Source organism: Pavona decussata, unplaced genomic scaffold (genome assembly GCF_977016875.1).
Source record: "Pavona decussata unplaced genomic scaffold, jaPavDecu1.1 SCAFFOLD_62, whole genome shotgun sequence".
Taxonomy (NCBI): domain Eukaryota; kingdom Metazoa; phylum Cnidaria; class Anthozoa; order Scleractinia; family Agariciidae; genus Pavona; species Pavona decussata.
The window spans coordinates 312,501-334,253 of NW_028145483.1; the positions used below are offsets into that span (position 1 = coordinate 312,501).

The 21,753-nt window shown below is 40.8% G+C and overlaps 3 protein-coding genes and 1 pseudogene across 5 annotated transcripts in view; 2 read left to right on the forward strand and 2 right to left on the reverse strand.

The window, feature by feature from the left end:
• LOC146478831 (uncharacterized) overlaps positions 1-400 on the forward strand; it is a 6,831-nt gene extending 6,431 nt beyond the window's left edge. Inside the window, exon 2 of the mRNA XM_085111565.1 lies at positions 1-400. This exon is cut by the window's left edge and continues 105 nt beyond it. Coding sequence (XP_084967691.1) covers positions 1-288 — 288 coding nt within the window. The 3' untranslated portion in view covers positions 289-400.
• LOC146478829 (neuropeptide FF receptor 1-like) overlaps positions 1-21,753 on the forward strand; it is a 94,401-nt pseudogene that overhangs the window by 20,421 nt on the left and 52,227 nt on the right. The window lies entirely within an intron of this gene.
• LOC146478833 (uncharacterized) lies at positions 8,966-13,479 on the reverse strand. Of its 2 annotated transcripts, XM_085111568.1 has the most exons (8): positions 13,339-13,479; positions 12,894-13,135; positions 12,005-12,545; positions 11,253-11,688; positions 10,260-10,431; positions 9,793-9,941; positions 9,489-9,677; positions 8,966-9,155 (listed from the first exon to the last, which is right to left on the reverse strand). In XM_085111568.1, the coding sequence occupies exons 2-8, from the start codon at positions 12,962-12,964 to the stop codon at positions 8,995-8,997; spliced, it is 1,719 nt and encodes a 572-aa protein (XP_084967694.1). In that variant the 5' UTR covers positions 12,965-13,135; positions 13,339-13,479; the 3' UTR covers positions 8,966-8,994. The 2 variants fall into 2 exon arrangements, with proteins under 2 accessions (XP_084967694.1, XP_084967693.1); XM_085111567.1 differs by lacking the exon at positions 13,339-13,479 and having other exon boundaries at positions 8,967-9,155; positions 11,253-11,679; positions 12,894-13,269.
• Positions 13,620-19,909, reverse strand: LOC146478834 (uncharacterized). Its single transcript, XM_085111569.1, has 2 exons — positions 19,159-19,909; positions 13,620-13,916 (listed from the first exon to the last, which is right to left on the reverse strand). The coding sequence occupies exons 1-2, from the start codon at positions 19,525-19,527 to the stop codon at positions 13,620-13,622; spliced, it is 666 nt and encodes a 221-aa protein (XP_084967695.1). The 5' UTR covers positions 19,528-19,909.

Here is a 21,753-nt window from a genome sequence, read left to right on the forward strand (position 1 = left end):
GTAACCCATCCGAGAAGACTGCAGTTTGTGAATCGATCCCCTCAGTCAGACCATTGGAGGCAAGCTGAATGCATCACCTATCCACTGATGGAAGAGAGCTTAGAAGATCAACAATACAGCAGACTGATCAGACCAACCAGGCGTCGCCCGTCAGTCCAGTCAAACCAGTTTAGAGGCAATCAGTCCTTCTCGTTACCTCTGTTCCACCCTGACCAATTCAAGATCAGACCTGCTGAGCCAGCAAGATTACCGTACAGCCGCATTTCACGCAGATTCCAGCCATACTGAAGTTGGATGTCAAAGGCGATAATTGAAACTATTGTGTAAAATTAATGTGTTTTTGCCAAGAACGAATGCTAGAAAATGAAGAGCCATTATATAGGTCGCATGTATATGTACAAAATTGATTAACTCTGGCTAAGGATTGCTGTAAAAAGAAGTTATTTTGTTTTGCACTGTAAAACGATAAAGATGAGTTGTAAATAAAAGCATTTTGTAATCGAGAATTGTTGTGGTCAAGTGTTGTGTTCGTTTCCATTTCAAGTGTGCGTAGTGCTACCAAACTGAGGGAAGGCGAGAAAAAAAGATACATGGAGGATATTAAACAGCGGCGCGTAGATATGAATTTTATTTTCTCGCATTAAAAAAAATACTTTACTCACTTGTCGCGCCCCTTCGGAAAATATTGTTTTTACAACTCGGAAATAAAATTCATATCTTCGAGCCATCGTATAATTTTATTATAGACAAATCTATCGCTCGCCATTTTTCACCGACTGTTTGCATAAGGGGGTTAGTTTCTAAAGAAACCGTGGTGCTTCGTCGGTGGGAAGAGTGAAACGAATGTTTGCTTTTATCAACAGAGTTGATAACAAAAGGTTACTTGGCCATCGTAAGGGGATTGGATTTACGATGGCGAAATCACCTTAAGTTACCACTCTGTTGATAACTGACCAAACATTCAAAAGGATTCGACTTTGTTTCGTTTCTTTTGCCCTGAATATTGATCCACGTTTGCACACAGTAGCTAGTCAGTATACCTTATATTTTTCTCGCTCGATGAAGAGAAAATAGAAGGGCTGCAGTTGAACAAGCTAATTTGACACATACAACAAAAATTAAAAATCCGAATACATTGAATGAAATAATGATCGGCTTTTGGCCTAAGTGAACAAAAGAAAACAAAAGATTTTTAATAGTTGGGTTTGAACCAAATCACTTATTATGTTTAGCAAGGGTTGATCAAATTCGGTGAGTCAAGGGTTGGATTCCCGCCGACTTCAAATATTTTTTCTTTGCCTCATGCAGTCTCTCATTTCCTCACTTCGGCTATAAACGCTCTGTCAGTAAAACGGGCCCAATTTAGCACTTTAACATACACTACATAGTACGTTAATTCTCCAGTGATGCATCTAGTTTGTGTCCTACTCTTTCCTCGACCCGCGAGTTAGAACTTTTTTCTCGTATATTTTTTTTTTTTTAAGGAAACGGAAAAGCCCGCATAGTATTTTTTGTTCACGTACCCTCTAGTTTTGCATAAGATCTTCGAGCACGTGGGAGAAATAACCTATAAAGGCTCATTTTCACGTAACAATTAATCGGGCGGATTTGTCCAAATTTGGCAAAGAAGATGAGCGAACAGACGACAATCGACCCAATTTATAAAAATCTGTCAGTGCTACAGACATTTTTAATCTGGCCGATTTTCACTCCGCGTTACACGAACAGACAAAATGTAACGTGTAAATTGACCCATGCGATAAAACTTAGTGATCGAACCGGTAAATCGTTATACGTATAAACATGGATCATAAATCCATAGTATAAATTAGCCTAGCTTAAGACACCGCGAAAGTTTGAATGAGTGCGTGTGAACGGGAAGAGCTATCAATAGCACTCCGAGCTCGCGCATGCAGTCGGCTTTACCATTAACAACGTCTGTAGGGAGACTAGCAAGTACTGTGCGCTCTTTACGCAGTCCACCTCTCACATTTGTCGTCGACGCTCCTTTAACGATCTTTTAAAAAGGCTACAAACAAACTCTAAGATTGTCAAAAATATTGTCAAAGGTTTTATTTTAGTTAATTACACATATAACATCACACCTTTGATATAACACGTAAGGCGAACAAAAGTACCATGGGTAATATGTATATCAGTATTAATGAGGTATTGTTTACCGATAAGGTGAGAAAATGTCACATTTTTCTCTCTTTTTTTTTTTCATCTTACAAGTAGAATTGCAAGATCATGATCCTAGAATCGGTTAGCGCGTTGTTATGACGAAGAAACTCGTACAGCTGTATACCTTTCTTGACAAGAGACTGCTGTAAAGTGTGTAGCAACTTTCATGTCTGACTGGTAATCAGATTTTTGAGGTTTGGAAACACCACTCAACCTTCACGTGCGAATGATCGCGCGCACATTTTATTTCAATCTTGGGTGAAACATTTTCTAAGTCATGATGATGGAGTTAAATAGTCAGGAGGTAATACTGCAATTTTGTTGGGCGCAATGCTGCATGCCTGCTATTACGTGCGTCTAGGATAGATTGCAAAACAATCCTTTTGTTTGTGTAGGTCCATTATTAAAACGAACCCGCACAGACAGAGCGGCGAGAAAATAAAGAGTGAGAGTGAGCTTGCACGCGAGAATCCGCGCGTTCAAAAGGCCTCTCGAGCCTCGCGAGTTCGTTCTTCCACTAACTAGGATCTTTCTCCGCTGTTTTGCAGTCTAGCCTAGGTGCGACCAACTACATATGCGAAAACAACAATAATTACAAATGCTGACTTCAAGAAGAAAAGAAAGGCATTATACTCTGAAATCCATTGTCTAGTTCACTCTGTTTAAAATTTGAATGTGGAACTGTTTGTGTTAGTGAGAGTAATTTGAACAGGCTCTTTTCTGCGGTTTTGCTTTTTCTCAATGCTTTGCAGAAAATAGCAAGTTTAAAATTCTAGTTTTAACGTTGGTGCGCCCACCAGTAATTATAAGAAAAAACAAATAAAGTTTGCTAAGGACTATTGCCGTCGACAAGCTTGTTTAACAACCTACCGGCCTGAGAAAAGTCACCCAAAGGTTTTAATTCACAGAACCGGTTTCCAAAACGCATTTGTAGTGAGTGCAATGTCTAGTGCTGGAATAACTCAAAATTTTGATAGAATTAAGACGTTTTAATTTATCTGTTTATAGTTATTAATCAAGAGAGCATGTACTTGTATTAAAAAAGGTAAAGTGGCAACTGACTCATAACATTAACATAAGTTTTGTATCAGGTTTTTATCGTTTGTTGATCCTGTTAAGTTGACTATTTGGATCTGAATTGAAATTGAACAAAGGAGATGTTTAATTTTCTGGTCAGCCATATTTCTTCATGCAATTCACAAGCGAACAAAAGATGCAAGAGCGAATACAACAAAAGATTCTTATAACAATTAAATTTGTCAATTTGATGTTACTTTACTCTATGATGTGTGACTTTTTCCTGATGTGTTGATTGAGAGCTGTATTGTTCACAATGCCCACCCACCCTCGCGTGGATAGAAATAAAAGGTGAGTGGACGCGCGTGTGATGACAAATCTTGCAGTCAGTGCTCAGTCGTGTGCTAGCAGTGTTGAAGACAACGATTCAAGCCTAAATATGGCTTCTGGAGGATCCAAAAGGAAATTGAACGAACTGGAAAGTGGTGAGTGAATTAGCGTTAAAAGTTATACACTCAGGTTTATAAGTGAGATTCGTTTTTTTTTTTTAATTTCGCTAAGGGTACGTTTAACTTACTGAACGAGTCAGCGTTTCCAAGGGTGCGTTCGAGCTGACACCTTCCTCGGAATGACAACCAAAACACCAAACGATCTAAAGCCATCAGAACTAGGATTGTATGTTGGATTTATGCCTCGGAAATGTTTTTAGATCTCTGAATAGCCTTGATATATTTTTAATGTTTTAATAGTATTTCGCTTATCAGATCAACGGATAGTTACTGGAAGTTTGCCCGACCTGAAAATTTGGGGCTCCTCTTCGAATTTAGAATTTTTGTTTTACAATTGTGAAAACTTTAATTCACAGAAAAAAGGATAGTCACTTATTTATAAGAGGAAAATGTGCATAAAGGTTCTTGTTTTGGCTTTATTTCGCCGTTCTAAGATTGCTAAGTTAAATTTAAGTGGTTCTGTAACAAGAAAGAACGTGTCGTCTTTGTATCAAATACTGAGTGTTTGAGTAATTAAGTTAAGTTTTCGAAACTATGCACAACAAACTACACAAATAATCCGGCTATATAAATGCTTGTAAATGGGAGAATTCGATTGTCATAACAAATGGTGTAATGTGTTAAAAAAGATAATGACCCAAGTTGGTATCTAAAGTCAATTTAAATTTATCTCGCATAAGCCGATTGAAACTATAAACTTACAGTGTATTTGCGCCGAGGCTAACGTGGTTTATTTAATTGTTCCAAGGTAACATCACAATGCGTCAGAGGCGCCGCCGAACAGCTTTCACTGAAGAACACCTTGATCGCTTGGAAGAATGCTTCATTGAGGAAAAGTTTCCAGGAATCACCATCAGAGAAGCACTCGCACAGGAACTGAATATCAAAGAGGACAGGATACAGGTAAAACAGTTTGGTAATTACGCAGTAGGCAAAATAATCCGGGGCAAGAAACTGGGTGTGTAAATCCGACTGGAAAATTTATATTTATGGCGCAGCATTAGCGACTGTACTTCTATTCGACTAAATTTTGAAAGCGATAGCAGTAATTACAAGAAGAGATTTTGACTCGTTTTTTTCAAAGGTATTTAACGATGTAAGTTGCACTGTCGCAAGGTTACAGGGTTAGAACCTCCTGATCATCGGATGAGTCTGAAATTAGTTTTTGCCTTCATGTAGGATCCAGCCATGAAATACAAATACATTTGCAGTTAGGGACGGACCATTAGAAAAGTGATGGCGTGGGGGGGGGGGGGGGGGGGGGGGAGGGGGGTGTGGGGAAAATACAAAAAAAAAAATTCGTGCAAGCCAAAATGCCCGAAAAAAAATTCTTGCAAGCCGAGACGGAAGAAAAAAATTCTTGCAGAAGGAGATTAAGGAATTATTATAGAAAATACCTTTTAGTGTTTTATTGACAGAAAATTTCTTCCAGAATGCCAAAAAATGGCCTTTTTAATGTTTTGAAAATCTAACTTTTTTTGTGGAAGTTTGTTTTGTATGAACAAATTCTAGTAATAGTAGCACTAACACATAAATGAGACATTCTACAAAAATATATTTAAAAGAAGCAAGATCATACATATAAGTGTGATCATATACAAAAAAATATGATTTGCATTTTAATCATTGTGATATAAAGTAAGAATCAACATTTCACTGTGCTAATGATACTCTATCGTGTATAAAATGAAAGGGGACTGTGTCTGTAGTAAAAGAGTATCCATGTAATATTAAGTAAAAACATTAACAATCCCACCATGAATTTGACTTTTAAATTTCAAGTAAATTGAGATTATATACTACTTGAAGTGTTTCTTATTAAATATTTCATAAGACTTCTTGGCGCCGACAGTTTTGAAAAATTTTGAATCAATTGTTATTAAAATGTGTTAAAAAGTAAACAATCAATAAACAGACAGTACATGAAATTTGATTTAAATTATTTTAAAATGATGACCAGTCTTTTATTTAAGTATGAGGCTGATTTTACTACCAGCACTATAGATACTACTTAGACACTAATTTCGGTGCTTTTGTTTAGTTTTGACCATTATGCTGTAATTTTTAGATATTGTCTCAGGGGTTAAAGGTAATCATTCTAAGCTCACAAAGTACAACTTTTTTTAAAAAATCCTTTAAAAAAAGTTGTTTTTTTTTCTGGAAAACAACAACAACAACAACAACAACAAAAAATTCGTGCAGAGGGTATCAACCGAAAAAAAAATTCCTGCACAAGCACTGAGCGAAAAAAAAAATTCCTGCAAACAGAAAATCCCCCCCCACCCCCCCCCCCCCCATCTCTTTTTTAATGTTCCGTCCCTTAGAAAAACTGACATTTGGTCATTTGCGTTTGGACCTGTACCACAAATTTAATTTCTAGAACACAAGCCTTGTGCCCCCCCCCCCCCTCCCCCGCTGGAATGAACTACGATATAATTTTTCTCGATTAAAACCTATATCGTCTTGTCCGCCAAGTTAGAGCTCCTTAAATTAAGAATACTTTCTCAATCCTTTGTTTTACCTCATCCTCTTTACGGAAATTACCAATTCATAAGCTGAGCGATTGTTTTATTTTTTTCTAGGTTTGGTTCCAAAACCGCCGTTCAAGATGGCGCAGACGAGAGCTGAAAAACAAACATCAGCGAACTCAAAATGCTACACCGGCCATTTCGCTCGATCCTGTTTTCCCGCCATTTCCGCGCGCCGACCAGACAGTACAGTAACTTCCTGGAGTTTTCCCGCGCCTTTCAGCCCCAGCGCCGCGACATCCTTGGCGCTAAGATGCAAAACCAGTCACCATCAAAGCTGCTCTATGATTGGTCATTCAGGCGCACCGTACGGTTCTGTCATGGCAACAGGTTTTCCGAGTCCACTGTCGATGCTATGCAGTCGTTTACCGCGGGTGACAAGTCTCCCCTCTTCATGCAGAAGTAACCACCATTCCTTGGAGGAGTATGTCGCAGCCGTAACTTTAGCAACTGGATTTTCAAGGGACGATTAATAATGTTAGATAAGGTGTGCAAAGTCGTCTTAATTCTGGTTTTGATTGTTGATTAAGGTTGAACTGTGAAGGGTAAGCATTGTATTTAGTCATTCTATTCATCCATAATAAATTGTTTTATTTACCGTGATCTTATCGTTTCTTCCCTGATATTATATGCAAGGGCCGTTTCTTGTAAGATGAGTTGAAAAATGACAATAACTGAATTTTCATTTTTGCACTGATGTCTATCTGAAAAGTTGCCACTAACAAAAGCCTTGAAACTATTTTGCAGCCGTGCTCGTTATTACCAATTACTGAGTTAGGGCTACCTCAAACCCCTCACAGGGGTCTCCCGTATACAGACAGAGTTTCAAGTTGGACGTTTTGTTTTCACCCCTACGGGAAAGCCGCCCTAAGACCTGATGCTTTTTTTTTGTCTGAAATTGTACGTCATGACTTTTTATGGCATAAACGGCCTTGTGTAGCTTCACAAACATTGCCTCAGCCTCATTTAATGGTAAATTTAAACCACAATCGATGCACTCTGTAAACAAAGGGAGAAAATTACTGAGCTCCCACACTTCAAACGCACTATAACAGTGAAGCAAAGCATTGCAAAAACACAGTCGTGATTTACGTACAATTCAAGCCTTTTGTTACTGTGACACGTTGCATACGGCTCTATAACACGCTACAACGATTACTAGAGAACAAAAAAAAAACCGTGGCAAGAAACACAACACCTTGTGACAAAAAACTTATAGCCGGGCGCGGCATTACCACAACTACAGAAAGCTCATTGCACGAAACAAGCAATGATTAATTCCTGTCCTAACATTACTAACACTAATCTCAACAAGAAAGGCCAGTTAAAACTATCACGCACGTGAACGAGCCAAACCAAACCTAGCTGAAATGCCCTATGTGGCATAAAAACAGCGTCGTTGAAGATACAGAATAAGAGGTCATATTCAAAATGAAGTCCAATGCGTCCTATATTATCTGCTACGGGCACCTACAACTATGCCCTTGCTAAATGGCTTGATGCTAAGCTTAAGCCTCTGTCTGATATCTTTGCCTTCAGAAATGAAATTTGTGGAGTTAAGATAAACCCGGGAGAAATCTTGGTCTCTTATGACGTCTCATCACTCTTCACAAATGTACCTCTAGACGAAACAATTGACATCCTCGCACACAAAGCTTTCGAGAACAACTGGTTCAATGACACCTATGGCCTAAACTTGACCAGAACTGATCTTACTGATCTTCTACATGTTGCTACAAAGAGGCAGCTGTTTCAGTTCGATGGGGCCAGTTTACGAACAGACCGATGGAGTAGCCACGGGGTCTCCCCTTGGACCTCTTTTGGCTAATGTATTCATGTGCTCTATTGAAGGGTCCCTGAAAAAGTCAAGGAAAACTCCCAGATTTTTACCGCCGCTACGTAGATGACACTCTGGTCAAGATGCCAGATCTGGCGGCAGCCACAGCATTTCTGGAAACCTTGAATCACGCCCATAGCGCCGTAAGTTTCACTATGGAGGTAGAGGAAAATGGGATGCTCCCTTTCCTTGGCTTACAGCTTCTAAATCGCGCACCATGTGTTGAAACAAAGGTTTACGTTAAGCCGACAAACACAGGTCTTCTCCTGCACTATCATAGCCATGTGGACAGCCGCTACAAACAGGGTTTGCTTGTCACCATGCTTGATCGCGCGCACCGGCTATCATCATCTTGGACACATTTCTCAGAGGAGTGTGAACGGTTGAGAGGAGTTTTCCGAAAGCTGAGGTATCCGAATCACCTTATTGATTCTGTCATCAACAAGTTTATCACCTAGAGAGTCTCAGCGGACCAGTCTAAACAGCATACCGATGACGTCATCCGGATAGCTATCCCCTATAAAGATCAGGATGCTGCAGTGTCTGTCAAACGGCAACTTAGAGATCTTAGCAGCAAGGTGGGAAAGACCATTCAACCCGTGTTTACTAGCCGTAAGCTTAATCAAGATCTAAGCCTGCGTGAGCCCAAGCCCAACATTGTAACCCAGCAAGGTGTTGTTTATTTATTCAAGTGTGACCTGTGTGATGCAGGTTATGTTTGGTATACAAAGGGCCACCTTCACACGCGCGTTGAGGGACACCGTCAAAAGGCGTCATCAATCTGCAAGCATTACTACAAAGAACATAACACTGCTGTTCCGAACAATTTCTTAGCACGCTTTAATGTAATCAAGAAATGCATGAACAAATTTGACTGCCTTATTAATGAAATGCTGTATATTCAAAACAAAAAGATTGTTTATTGTCCTTTGATATTCTGTTGACATGTTTCCTTTGAATGGCCACGCATTGGTTGTTTACATGTGCGACAAGTATTGTGTGCTTTCCTTGAGGCTCTGGGGTTGGAGTTGGACAATTGACTTTCCAGAACACTCTCCTGCAGGGCATTTTGTTCCTCTACTGTAAGAAAAAATGATAATTTTATACTCATAACATTGTCAATTTGTCTGTCCTTTAAACATTTTGCCCCTTGTTGTAAACTTGTGATCAATTTCACACAAGAATGTTACTCAACTCTTTTAGCAAGCCTCAATACTTGCCATCACTTTTTGGCAACTTGCTACCTCGTTCCCAGGGTTCTTTCTCTTCCTTCCTCAAAAGAGCCCTAAGAACGAGGTTGACTTTTTGACTGCTTGAACCACATTATGAACCTAAAAAAGTCAACTGATAATTTGTAAATCCCCTTACTAGTTGGATTATTACCCACTGAGTAATACGTTAAGACAAGTTTACCAGTTGGAAAGAGTTGAGTGATTTTCTGTGTTCTTTCTTCATAAGCTTTCACAGCATCTGCTTTTCCCACTCTGTCAGGGAACTGAGAGGTCAGCGACGCAGGAGCTTTGGATGAATACTCGGTAAAGGTCTCCTTCATTTCGGCCCTTGACAAACTAAACAGTAGCTTTTTCATCTCATCCACATAACCTGAAGAAAAAAACAGTGACAATTTGTGATAACTCTGCCATACATGTTCATACCACAAATTTATTGGCTACATTTAGATTTGTAATCTTTACTGAAGTCAGTGAAGTAAACATACCATAAGTTTGGGGAGTCCTGACATCACGTACTACTTCTTCACCAACTTTGAATTTTGGATAAGATACTCTGAATAATGGGTCACCATTCTTTCCTATTTGCTTTTCTCTCTGCACATTTTCATTGAAATGGAGGCTAGCTAAAACATGCCTATAAGGTAAATATTAGTGAATATCCACAAAGGGTATCAATTACTCCTACTGTAAAGTATAAATATGTAAGCCCTCAACATCCCCCACCCCCCTCTGCCTCTGCCTTCACCCCTGAAGTTAGGACCTGCTCATAATGATGGTAGTTGGTTTGGGCAAATTTAGGTTACTTTGTGTTTTAAATCTGTACAACAATATTGTTCACCTGAAAGGTACTTTAAAAGAACCCCTCCCCTGTAAAAATCATCCCAATCAGGAATACAAATATAAAGGGTGCCTGATATAATGCGAGGCTGCTGTATTATAAAACACACTTCACCTGCAGAATGTTCCCAACCATGAAAAGCAAATCATCTTTGGATGCCAGTGATTTAAAGTGGCATGAAAGCCCTCTAAGCAACTGGTCTGGGCATCTGAAGATAACCGTTTAATGTCATTCAGAAGCTTTGTGGGAGTCAATACACGAGTAAGCTTTTCATATGCTGCAGTGCCTATAATACATAATTTATACAACAGTCAATTTTTTAGTAAGGTACTACAAGTTCATGGGGAGGGGCCTTCAAGGGCTTATTTATTGTAAACGAGATTGTTGTTAGATAGAGAGGGGTGCACTTGAACTTCTTCCATCCCTGGAAATAGTTAACATATTTATTACACCCATTTTGAAATCACTGGTGATCCTTGCAATCTGATTGGCTCTCAACAGTGCGATTTATTCCCAAATTGCCCCAATTTTTTGGTCTAAATCGCATCCCTTCTTTTGCCCATCAAAATGGAAATGAAGTAAAAAAAATAGAATATTAATATTGACAATGATACTCTGTGATTTCAAAATAGGTGTAATAAAGTGGTAATTGAACTTTGTGTCGTGCAATTTTGGTCTGAAATCATACTTGTGATTTCAAATCCAACTCGCGCTGCGCGCTCGTTCGATTTTGAAATCACGCGTATGATTTCAGACCAATTGCAAATTGCACTCCACTCAGTTTACATGTAATTACCATTATAAATTATGTTCTCCACCCTTCATATACTAATGTAATCAATCTTTATCCAAATAATCAATATTAATTTTTTCCTTTGCAAAGATTATATAATAAACATACTCAAAGTCAAGTATTATTTAGACCGTACAATACTAAGTCTTAGTTTGTTGAGTGTGATCATCCAGGTGAGCGTAGTTCTTGAAAGAATTGTTGGTGACATAGACTGATGCTTAGGCAACCTGAGTGGTAGCCATCTTCACAGTCCATACTACCATACAATACAATATTATTGGTCTATTTGGAGATTTACATAAACAAGTGCTTACCAATTCTTATCCACTTTCTTTGTTCTAGTTCTCCATGATTGCAGCTTGAATATAAGGGGTCTTGATGATTAGTGTGCTTGTTGGCTACATGGCGTAGAAAGGAATTCCACTTAGCAGCAATCAGTGCACCAAATCCCACCCGAGTTGAGGTGGCACACCAGTACAGATGTTTGCGAATCCCTTTGATCCAACTTGCAATAACTTCGCATCCCTTTTCTTTGCTGGCCTTGAGGAGCTTTTTGGTAATTGATCTGGCAACATGCCAAATGTCAAAAAAATGTTTAGTTTCTTTACAGGAGTCATTTATCCATTTGGCAATGCCCGTATGGCGGTCTGATATAAACACTGACACTTTCAGGCCAAGCTGGTTCAGGAAAGCAAAACACCGTTTGCATCCTTCCTTTTCCATCTGCTGGCTGCCACCGGCCTCATTTGACTAACAGGAAGAAATAACCAAGGATTATTATGACACACATAACAAAATATTTTAAACTATATGGCGTGAACGAACTACGGTCTTGTAGTTGCCCAGTCCTCTCCCCTACAATTTTAAAATCTCAAAAATGTATTTCTCTATCTATAAAATGCATGGTTTCTGTGGCCTCATGATAAACTGCTGACCTCCAATGTTAGTATTTGCCCCTCCCTTTAACTGGGAAAAAATGTACTGAATTTGTATTTTGCTTTATTGGGATACATTGTAGTTGAAATTGTTGCATGTGCAAACATGCTTGTTTAATTATGCATAATACCTGAACAATTTCAAAATGCACAATCTTCATAATGGTGGTGCAAAGCATGGTATAGGCCCCATACTTTGCTGAGTGCCCCATGGAATCAAAGCGCCCATCTCCTGTCCACACCACATCCTTCATTGCCTTCAGCTTGTTGACCATGTCAGTCCTGCAAGTCTCCCAGTAGCGAAGGACAACTGGAAAAATGAAATCCCGTTGATGCCTGAAGTAGGTCCTCGCAGAGTAGACAGAGAGACCCATGTGGCGAAACATCAGGAGAGTTTTACTTATCGATGAACCAGACATCAAATTGGCAAAGCTTAAGAGCAAATTTCCAAGTGCAGTTTTTCCATGGACTGTGGGTTGGGATTGCCATTCAAAGTTCTTTTTGCACTTTAAGCAATGCTGTGTTACAGCAACCATTGTTCCTTGGCTCTTCATCGTGGTTGATGGCCCGGCTTCTTTGCAATAGAAGCAAAACATGCTGAATAGACTCAGCAGCTTCCAGTAAAATACAATGAACATTGGCTGTTCATAAACAGGTCCATCTGGATCAACTCTGAAATGTGAAAAAGGAGGAGGTTAGGAAAGAGGTTTACAAAAAACGAAACGCAGTTTATCCAGTGGACGTTTTGCGATAAATAATGATAATTTTTACTTCTGCAAACTTAGCAAAATACGTATTGCAGGACCTGAATTTTTGGAGTTATCAGCAAAGCTAAAATAAACGGGCATCAAAATACACCATTTTTCTGCTTATTCAAAACCATAATTATACTTATACTTTTGTGTAGCTGCCATTGGTTGGACTTTTTAACAGTAACTAATAATGCTCTGCCATGGCTTTGCTCAACTGTGGATGGCAATGGTGCCCAGATAATGGCAGTATCAAAAATTCCACACCTACCTGACTTCATTGGTGGAATTCTCCTCTACATCTGCATCGGTGTGGTATTCACTTTCAGCACTTTCCTCCATTGAGGCATAAGTCCAGTCGGTGTCATCTTCCTCTCCTTCAATGTCACTTTCTGTTGAAGGGCATGCTGGAGCATCAGGAACATCTTTATCAGAAGCATCCTCCTCTGGCACATCCTCCTCCTCTGACTCCTCCTCAGTTTCACCTGGTTCATCTTCAGTTTCAACTACTCTCTACAGAGATGATAAAATAATAGCAATATATAGTTGAAGTTGCAAAACTAGGAGGAACTAACAAACTGCAAAAGAAATTTAAGCCAGGGTCAGTCATGTAAACTTGTCAAATTATCCAATATGAACCAGACTCCTCTCATAGTGCATAATACTGAAGAACTTTTATGATACAAGAAATACAAAAAAATATATTGTTAACTCACAGTTTCAAGCTCCCTGATTGTTTTCTTCAGCTCGGCAACTTTGCGATTGTACCGAAGATTTGCTTTTTTCAAGGTGTTGTATTTCCTGGCTTTATCAATACACCCTTTGCACTTTCTGATGCCAGTGGGGGGTGCTGAGAATGGAGTAAGAGTAACAGGTGTAACTGTGACAGAAGTAATAGCAGCGGAGACAGGACTCGCAGGAAGGCTGGTAGATGCAGGAGTAGCAACTACAGCATCTAATGTAGAGGCAGCAAGTTGTTCATCATCCCCAAGAGGGCTTAACTGGCCATCATCACAGTGGAAACAGGACTCAGTACAGGAAAGGTGGTAGTGGTAAATAAAGCAGGTTGTACATCAGCATAATCAGGAGGACAGGAAGACATGTGTGCTAAGTTTACAGGAAGAGAATCAGCAGAAGTGGTGGCAGTGCATAAAGGTGTGGACACTAAAGACACTGTGTCTGTGCATGAGGTAGTGGTGCACGTGGATGTGGATGAACTTGACTTTTTCTTGTGTTTTCTTCGTCGCTTTGCAGCCGTTTCACTAACCATTGTCGACAGTGCCTCCCGTTTTAACTGCAAAAAAGTATAACAAGGCATTATTGCCGCATGACCTTTAATCGTTATTACATGGGTTTGTTGGTAGGACTGCTGTAATCGGTCAGCGGTGTTGCGCATGAGAACGAGTGTGAGTTGTGTGTAGAAAACATGGCCGACAGCCTGAATAAAGTATGATCGTTGTGTTAGCCAAGTTGTTCCTGTTCGTGCCTGTATCAGCTGGTCAACATGGTACCAGGAGTAGACGAACCTTCGCCTGAAGTTTACTGTGAGTTTTAGTTGTCCTGTTTAGACTGTATGTCATCGAACTGTGATTGCAATCGTTCGATAAGTTCCCGCCATTTTGTTGTCAAGTTGGTTCTTTCCATTTTCGTCGTGTTTGCTGTTATAATGGCGGGCACACCGGTCGGTTTTCCGGTCCCTTAGATGCAAGAAGGTTTAGACGATCGAGAAGCTCTAGATTGTTTTATTTTAGATTACATTGATTACTGTACGGTGATGGGATGGTTCGTTCCAATATCTGGCTGCAAATACGACTCTGGCAGCGAAGCAGGAGTGGCTCAGTGGAAAAATTCGGATTTGTGTATGTCGACGCTTCGTGCTACGCTTCCGCCGAGGATGAAGAGACTAATAAACCCAAGCAACAAGACTCTTGGTTTATCGGTCACAGATAATAGTAACCCAGTGAAAGTTCTCCAGGCTCTTATTAAGAGATTTGGAGGCAGTGTGAGTGTTCAAGCGGAGCGGACAAAAATGGGTCGCATGTTTCAAGCTGAAGGAGAGTTAATAAGTGCCTGGGAATGTCGAATAGTAGAGCGAGCAAAGTATTGTGAATATGGGGACTTTGAGGATCAAGCTTGTCGTGACAGGTTCATTGCTGGTTTAGTGGATGAAACTCTACAAGGAAAGTTGAATACTAATGGTCATCGGAATAAAGATGGAGTCATTGTAGCATTTCGTACTGTCGTCGAAATAGCTAAGAACTATGAATCTTCCACTGATGCGAAAAGACTGATGAGGCAAGTGCGGGGAGATCAGGAGCAAGTCAATTGGGCAGATAAAACCTCTCGTTCCAAAGGAAAGAATCCTCAGCCCCCAAGTGATAATCAGCGCAAAGGATCGTACCAAAATGAGTGCAATTATTGTGGGGCCAGGCCTAGTCACCCTAAAGAAAAGTGTCGTGCAGTTGTATTTAAGTACACATGTCGGAACTGTGGCAAGAAAGGGCACGTTGCCAAGAAGTGCATGAGAAAACCACAGAATGTGAATGCAGTGGATGAATCTGGGTCTGCTGTTGAACAAAACGTGTACCACTTGTTTACTTTAGACGTTCACTCTGTGAGAGCTGTTTCAGTACAGAAAGGGAAAAAGTTCTTTGCCGCAATCAAATTATCTGCAGCCAAAAATCATTTTGTTTGGAAAACACTCCAATTGGATACAGCTTCGACAACCAATACCCTGGCAGTGGATGATCTCTGGAGTATGTGTCCAGCAGGATTTGATGTCAATTCCCTGATCCGGCCATCTCATGCTACTTTGCACACCTATGGAGGAGGTATCATCACACCTGTGGGGCAGGTCGAGTTAGTATGCGAAACTCAAGGAAAGTGTTACCCTCTTGAATTTCAGCTGTTGAGTAAAAAGGTCATGGGATCACAACCACCCCTCTTAAGTGGATCGGACTGTGTCAAGCTGGGGCTGATTGGGATAAAAGGAAGTACTTCGCTGTCAGCTCCAAGTGTCCGGAATAGCAAGGATATGATGGTGCATCAACTTCAATCAAGTTCCCAGGGGGACAGTGACACTACTGACTGGAAGTCACTGCCACCACCCTCCAAGACACTGTTGTACAAGAGCCTACATCAGTTGTGTCAGGCCTACCCAGTAGTATTGATCAAGCCGCCCTTACCTGTGGAGATGAAAGTATTGCTGCAGTTGTTGCCGAAAAGAAATCTGTTGTGAGTAGTGTCAGCCAGTCTAGTGTTCCTCATGTGCCTGTTCCTTGGGGAAAGTTAACCAAGGCCATTGTCCTGGATGTTTTCAAGGATGTTCATACAGGGTTAGGAACTTTGGGCCCGCCTTTGCACATGTCCATGAACCCTAATGTGACTACAGTTTAAGCCCATCCCCATCGGTGCCCTGTAGCTAAGGAGCCCAAAGTAGCGGAGGCAATACGGGACATGGAAAAACAGGGTATTTTAAAGAAAGTTACTGAGCCCACTGCGTGGATCTCTAACAGTGTCGACAGAGAAAAACCAGATGGTAGCTTACGTGTTTGTATTGACCCCAGTCAAACTATAAATAAAGCTATTGAAGTCCCAAAGTACCCAATTCCAACCGTTGATGAGTTACTGCCAAAATTGAGCAACGCAAAGATTTTGTCCTGTGTGGATGTGTACAAAGGATTCACTAACATTGTGCTGGATGAGAGTTCTTCATTTTTAACTACCATGCACAAAGATACCGTTGGTTGCGTATGCCGTTTGGTGTAAGTTTGGGCCCAGAAGAGTATCAGCGAAGGCAACACGAAGCGCTGGAGGGCTTGAAAGGTGTTGTTAACAAGGCAGATGACATCTTAGTCTTTGGAAGTGGAGAAACTGTCGAGGAGGCAGAAAAGGATCATGACATGAACTTATGGAACTTAATGTTGCGCTGCAAAGAAGTAAACCTTAAGTTAAACCCTAAGAAATTTCAATTCAAAGTCAAGCAAGTTACCTGGATGGGACATCTCCTCAGTGGCGATGGCATTTCCCCACATCCTGATCGTTTCCAAGCCATTGTTGACATGGACCCTCCTAAAGATGTTAAGGGGGTTCAACGTTTCGTGGGTATGTGCAACTATTTGTCACGGCTCACACCAAATCTTGCTGAAAATGTGAAGCCACTTACAGAGCTAACGCACGTCAACACAGTCTGGTCATGGTCCTCGCGGCATGACCAAGCCTTCAGAGAAGCCAAACGTGTCATGGCAAATGCAACGACGTTGAAGTTTTTTGATGTGAACAAACCATGTGTGTTACAAGTGGATGCCAGTGACACAGGCTTGGGAGGAGCATTGTTACAAGAGGGACAACCTGTGGCTTTCACCAGCTCCACATTGTCAGCCACTGAAATAAACTATGCTCCTATTGAAAAAGAGTGTTTGGCCATCAAGTAGCATGCACCAAGTTCTATCAGTACCTGTATGGCAAGCAAGATGTTGTCGTCCATTCAGACCACCAACCGCTTGAAACTATTTTCAAGAAACCGTTGAGTAGTGCCCCCAAGCGCTTGCAGCGCATGATGCTTCAGCTTCAGTCATTCAAGTTCACAGTAGTATACAAGAAGGGCAAGTACATGTACTTGGCAGATACTTTGTCAAGAGCTGCTTTGAAGCAGCCTGCACCCTCTGGCACCCAAGAGGAAGTGTTTCAGTGTTACTCAGGGGATACTCAAGAGTTGTTCAGAGCAGAGCTTGAGTCCCTAGAACAAGATTCCCCCGAAATGCAGTCAAGTACCTTAGAGGAAATCAGAGTGGCAACACAAGGTGACCGTATGCTGTCTGTCCTTTGTCAGTTTGTGGCTCATGCCTGGCCAGCTGAAAAATCCCATGTTCCAACAGCGCTCCGTCATTATTACTCATGCCGGGATGAGCTTGCAGTATATCATGGTGTTTTGTACAAGTCCCATAAGGTCGTCATTCCCCTGCAATTACAGTCTACTATGGTGAGAAAACTTCACCAAGGCCACCAGGGTGGTGAAAGTATGGTGCGTCGAGCCGGAGAAGTGATGTATTGGCCTGGAATGCGAGCAGCGATTCTTCAAGAAAGTCCCAACTGTTCTGTGTGTGCTAGCTACAGTTCAGCATTGCCGAAAGAACCGATGTTGTCTCATGAAATTCCACATGGCCCTTGGAAGTTTATCTCACAAGACCTGTTCAAGCAAGGAGGACGGTGGTATGCTGTTACTGTAGACCACTACAGTGACTGGTTTGAAGTTGACCTTCTAAATGAGGACATCACTGCGGCACATGTTATTTCGATTACAAAAGCACACTTTGCCCGCTATGGTGTTCCAGATAAGTTTCTGTCAGACAATGGGCCCCAGTATATCTCTCAAGAGTTTGCGAATTTTGCCAAGGCTTATGATTTTCAGTTGATCACCCGATCGCCGTATTATGCAAGAGCCACCGGTAAAGCAGAATCTGCGGTAAAAGAAGCTAAAAAGATGCTGAAAAAGTCTGACCTGCTTACTGGTCTTTTAGAGCACAGAAATACACCGCCTCAGGGTGTGACCTTCTCCCCAGCACAGAGGTTCCTTTGTCGTCGAACAAAGTCAAGTCTGCCTGTGTCTGAATCATTGTTACGCCAGTCTGTGCCACCAGTGACAGTGGTGCGCGAAGAGCATCTTGACAGAAGAGCTAAAGCAAAATCCTACTATGACAAAACTGCGAGTAAGGAGCTAGCACCGCTGGTTCCTGAGCAATTCGTTTACAGCAAACCCAATGATCATCACCGGGGTGAAAGGTGGAATTTTGGAGAGGTCTTAAATGAAGTGACACCACACTCGTACCTCATTAAAACGCCAGACGGATTGGTTCGACGGAATAGAACCCACCTAAGACCTGCTGAGGCTTCGCTTTCATGTAATCAGCAACCTCTTGCACCACAGGCCGTGCCCGCTGTCGTACAGCAAGAAGTGCCCGCTTCAGACAGCCCTGTTGTTTCCGTTCCTACACCAGTTGAAGCAGTGCCGACCACTGATCATTCGGTTGGATCCACACCTTCAGCAGTTGAAAGTCCAATGCAAAAGTCTCGTTATGGTCGACCAATCCGCCCACCGCAGAGGCTAGACCTTTGACACTGAACAGTAAATGCTTGAAAATGCTGAGCGAGACACAACTCGAATTGTTAACTAACGTTTCTTGTTCCTGTTAGAATTTATTTTTTAATTTATTTTCTGTTTGTTTGTATGTTTGTTTTTTTTCTTTTGTCCAGAAACATATTAAGGCATAATAGTTTCTTTTGAAAAGGGGGGATGTTGGTAGGACTGCTGTAATCGGTCAGCGGTGTTGCGCATGAGAACGAGTGTGAGTTGTGTGTAGAAAACATGGCCGACAGCCTGAATAAAGTATGATCGTTGTGTTAGCCAAGTTGTTCCTGTTCGTGCCTGCATCAGCTGGTCAACAGGTTCATCATAATTTTAATATTTAAAATGCAGACATCACGAACAATAATTATTATATGTAGCCAAACAAATGTTCAAAGCAATCGAACTTTACCTTTCGTTTGTTCCTTTCCGTAAGCACTTCTGGGCCAGGCGGTAACACTGTGTCCCTCGTTGGCACGGATCCTTTGATTAAATCCACTCGCGTTCTACTCACACCTTCGAGTTGAAGCGAGGGATTGCGAGTAAAACAACTCTCCTCGAAATGAGCGGAACACAGAACAGCGTACTTGTTTACTGGTTCGCCGAAATCAACGCGATGTCGCTGGACAAAACGAACCCACTGCGCTCGAACCGCTGGATCAGTTGGGAACTGATGTACACTGATTCCAGGTGTGTAGAAGCAATTGCCACAACTCTTTAAATTAGCGGTACCAGCGACACAACGCCTCCCGCCTCTCTTTTTCTCTCCACTTTCCGCCATGTTGGTTTGGATTGGGATAACAAATCTACGTCACAACCCGATATCACGTGACATTTTGACCGCGCGAAGTCAGGGACAAATTCGAAGGCAAACTAGCGGGTTTTTCGAACGCGAAAAAATGGGTTTAAAATATTTTTTCGCACTTCAAAAGCTTCTATTCGTTTTTTATAGACATTAAACTGCAAGAAACAAAAGAAAAAAATTTCGTGTCACATCCACTTTAAACCAACATTGAATGTGCAGTCCGATTCTCTTCGTGCTAAAGTATTTAAGTAATTAGCTTGCCGCTATGTTATGCAAATTCGCTTCAACTTAGCCTTTTTACAAACCGCTTTTTATCATTAATTATGTAACCTTGATAATGGCGCAAGATGCACCGAAACGTCGGCTCCTATCACTCATATTTCTTGTTTCATGAAGAGAATTCAAAACAGGAAAATCAAAACTCAGTAGGCACAAATGACCTAAATACTTGGGAGTAGCGCAGGCTTTAAAAACCAATTTAGCTCTAAAAAAAACAGACTCGTGCGAGCTAGATTAAAAAAAAAAAAAGCTAAAACCCGCGCCAGGGAGTGACGAAGGCTTGTCAGTCTTTATTTAACAGGCCGCCCAAACTACAAAATCATTATTTTCATAAAAAAAAAATAATAATAAAAAAAAAAAACTCGTACTAGCTTTTGCCTCGAAAGACAAAACAATTATTTTGAATTCACATCGAAGGAATGTTTTTGCAGTCAAGAAGTTGATTTTCTTGTGATTTCGGACTAACATAGCTACAAAAAATTGAGGCAGCTGCTCCCTCTGTCCGTTCGTGACATGAATAATGATTTGACTCAAGGAAAAAACTAGGCTTATATAAATTTCCACAGACTGTTTAAATGAGCTTTTTCCTGCGGTTAGTCAATATTAACATTAAGGTCTAGTTTTTGGCAGAGCCCGTCAGTTGACTATCTGTCATCGTTTAGCTAAACAAATGTATTAAACATAACAATGATGTTCTCTTATGAAGAAATTCTGAGTATCAAATTTGGATAAAAAATTTCAGATGATATCGATATTCTCAATACGTTAACGATAGCAAACGCTCGCCAAATTTAATATTCTCCTCCAACCGTTTGTGCCCTTGCTTACAGGCCTATTCCCATACAAATACAAAATAATAAAAAGAATAACAAAGGAAAAAAAACAATGATATTTGGAGTAGCAGTAAAAGCCTTAAAAAATGAGGACTGTTTTTCTGGTAGAGTAGCTTTGAATTTGAAGTTAGTATATTTTAATCATTTCGGTTGTAAAACTCGGCTGTCGATCGGTGAGGGTAAAAGGCGGCTTGAGTTTGCGGAATGGCATGTGGCATGACCTGCGGCATGGCATAATTATGCGAAATACGATACTTGCGGAATGACTCAAAGAAATAAATTAGCTGAAGAGTGCGTCTCTTTTTGGCGCCAGTTTTAATATAAGAGCATTTAGCTTTTTCGATGTTGCGGAAAATGCAACAGATGGGCTGATTAGAAAATACAAGCCAGCAATTGGGATAGAACATGTCTGATCGGTGGTTAGGAAGAAGTGAGGGTGAAGAAATCGATCACTGGAATACTGTTTAATGTTCTCACATTCAAGGAAATATGAGTACATGTGCGTATTCTCGGACACTTTTTGCATTTATCATAATAACTTACCTCAGAAAGCTAAGAATGTCCTAGTATATAGATCCTTCCTTTAATACCTAAACACGTCCTAAAGATTGGCTGATTGAACGCCTGAGGTTTTTCCGTAATTTTGAAAAATATTGTAGACGTTGAGCGGCCTATTCTCGGACGAGTACGATCGTTCACAGGTGGTTAATCGCCTTTTCTGGAAAAAAAATATCTCCTTCATCATGTTAATATACGTCTCGTTAAAGAAAAAACGAAGTAATATTAAAAAATCATTTAAAGTCAGTTTGGGTGAGACCTCGGCTGGGGTATTAAAACGCTGAAACAGTATGAAGTCACCGGTGCCACGGCACCTCCGGCGGGTAATTTTTTTCTCCACGTATCGCATTTGTTATCCAATTCCACATTATTATCCCAGAATTTTATTTCATAGATATAACGGAGCTATAGTTGTGTTAACGTCTGATAAAATACATGTATATGTGGGTCGTGACGAAGAATACCCCGCCACCCTCCCCCGCCGGTCGGGGCAATGAAACTTACAACTTACAACTTTTGTGCATGACCTACC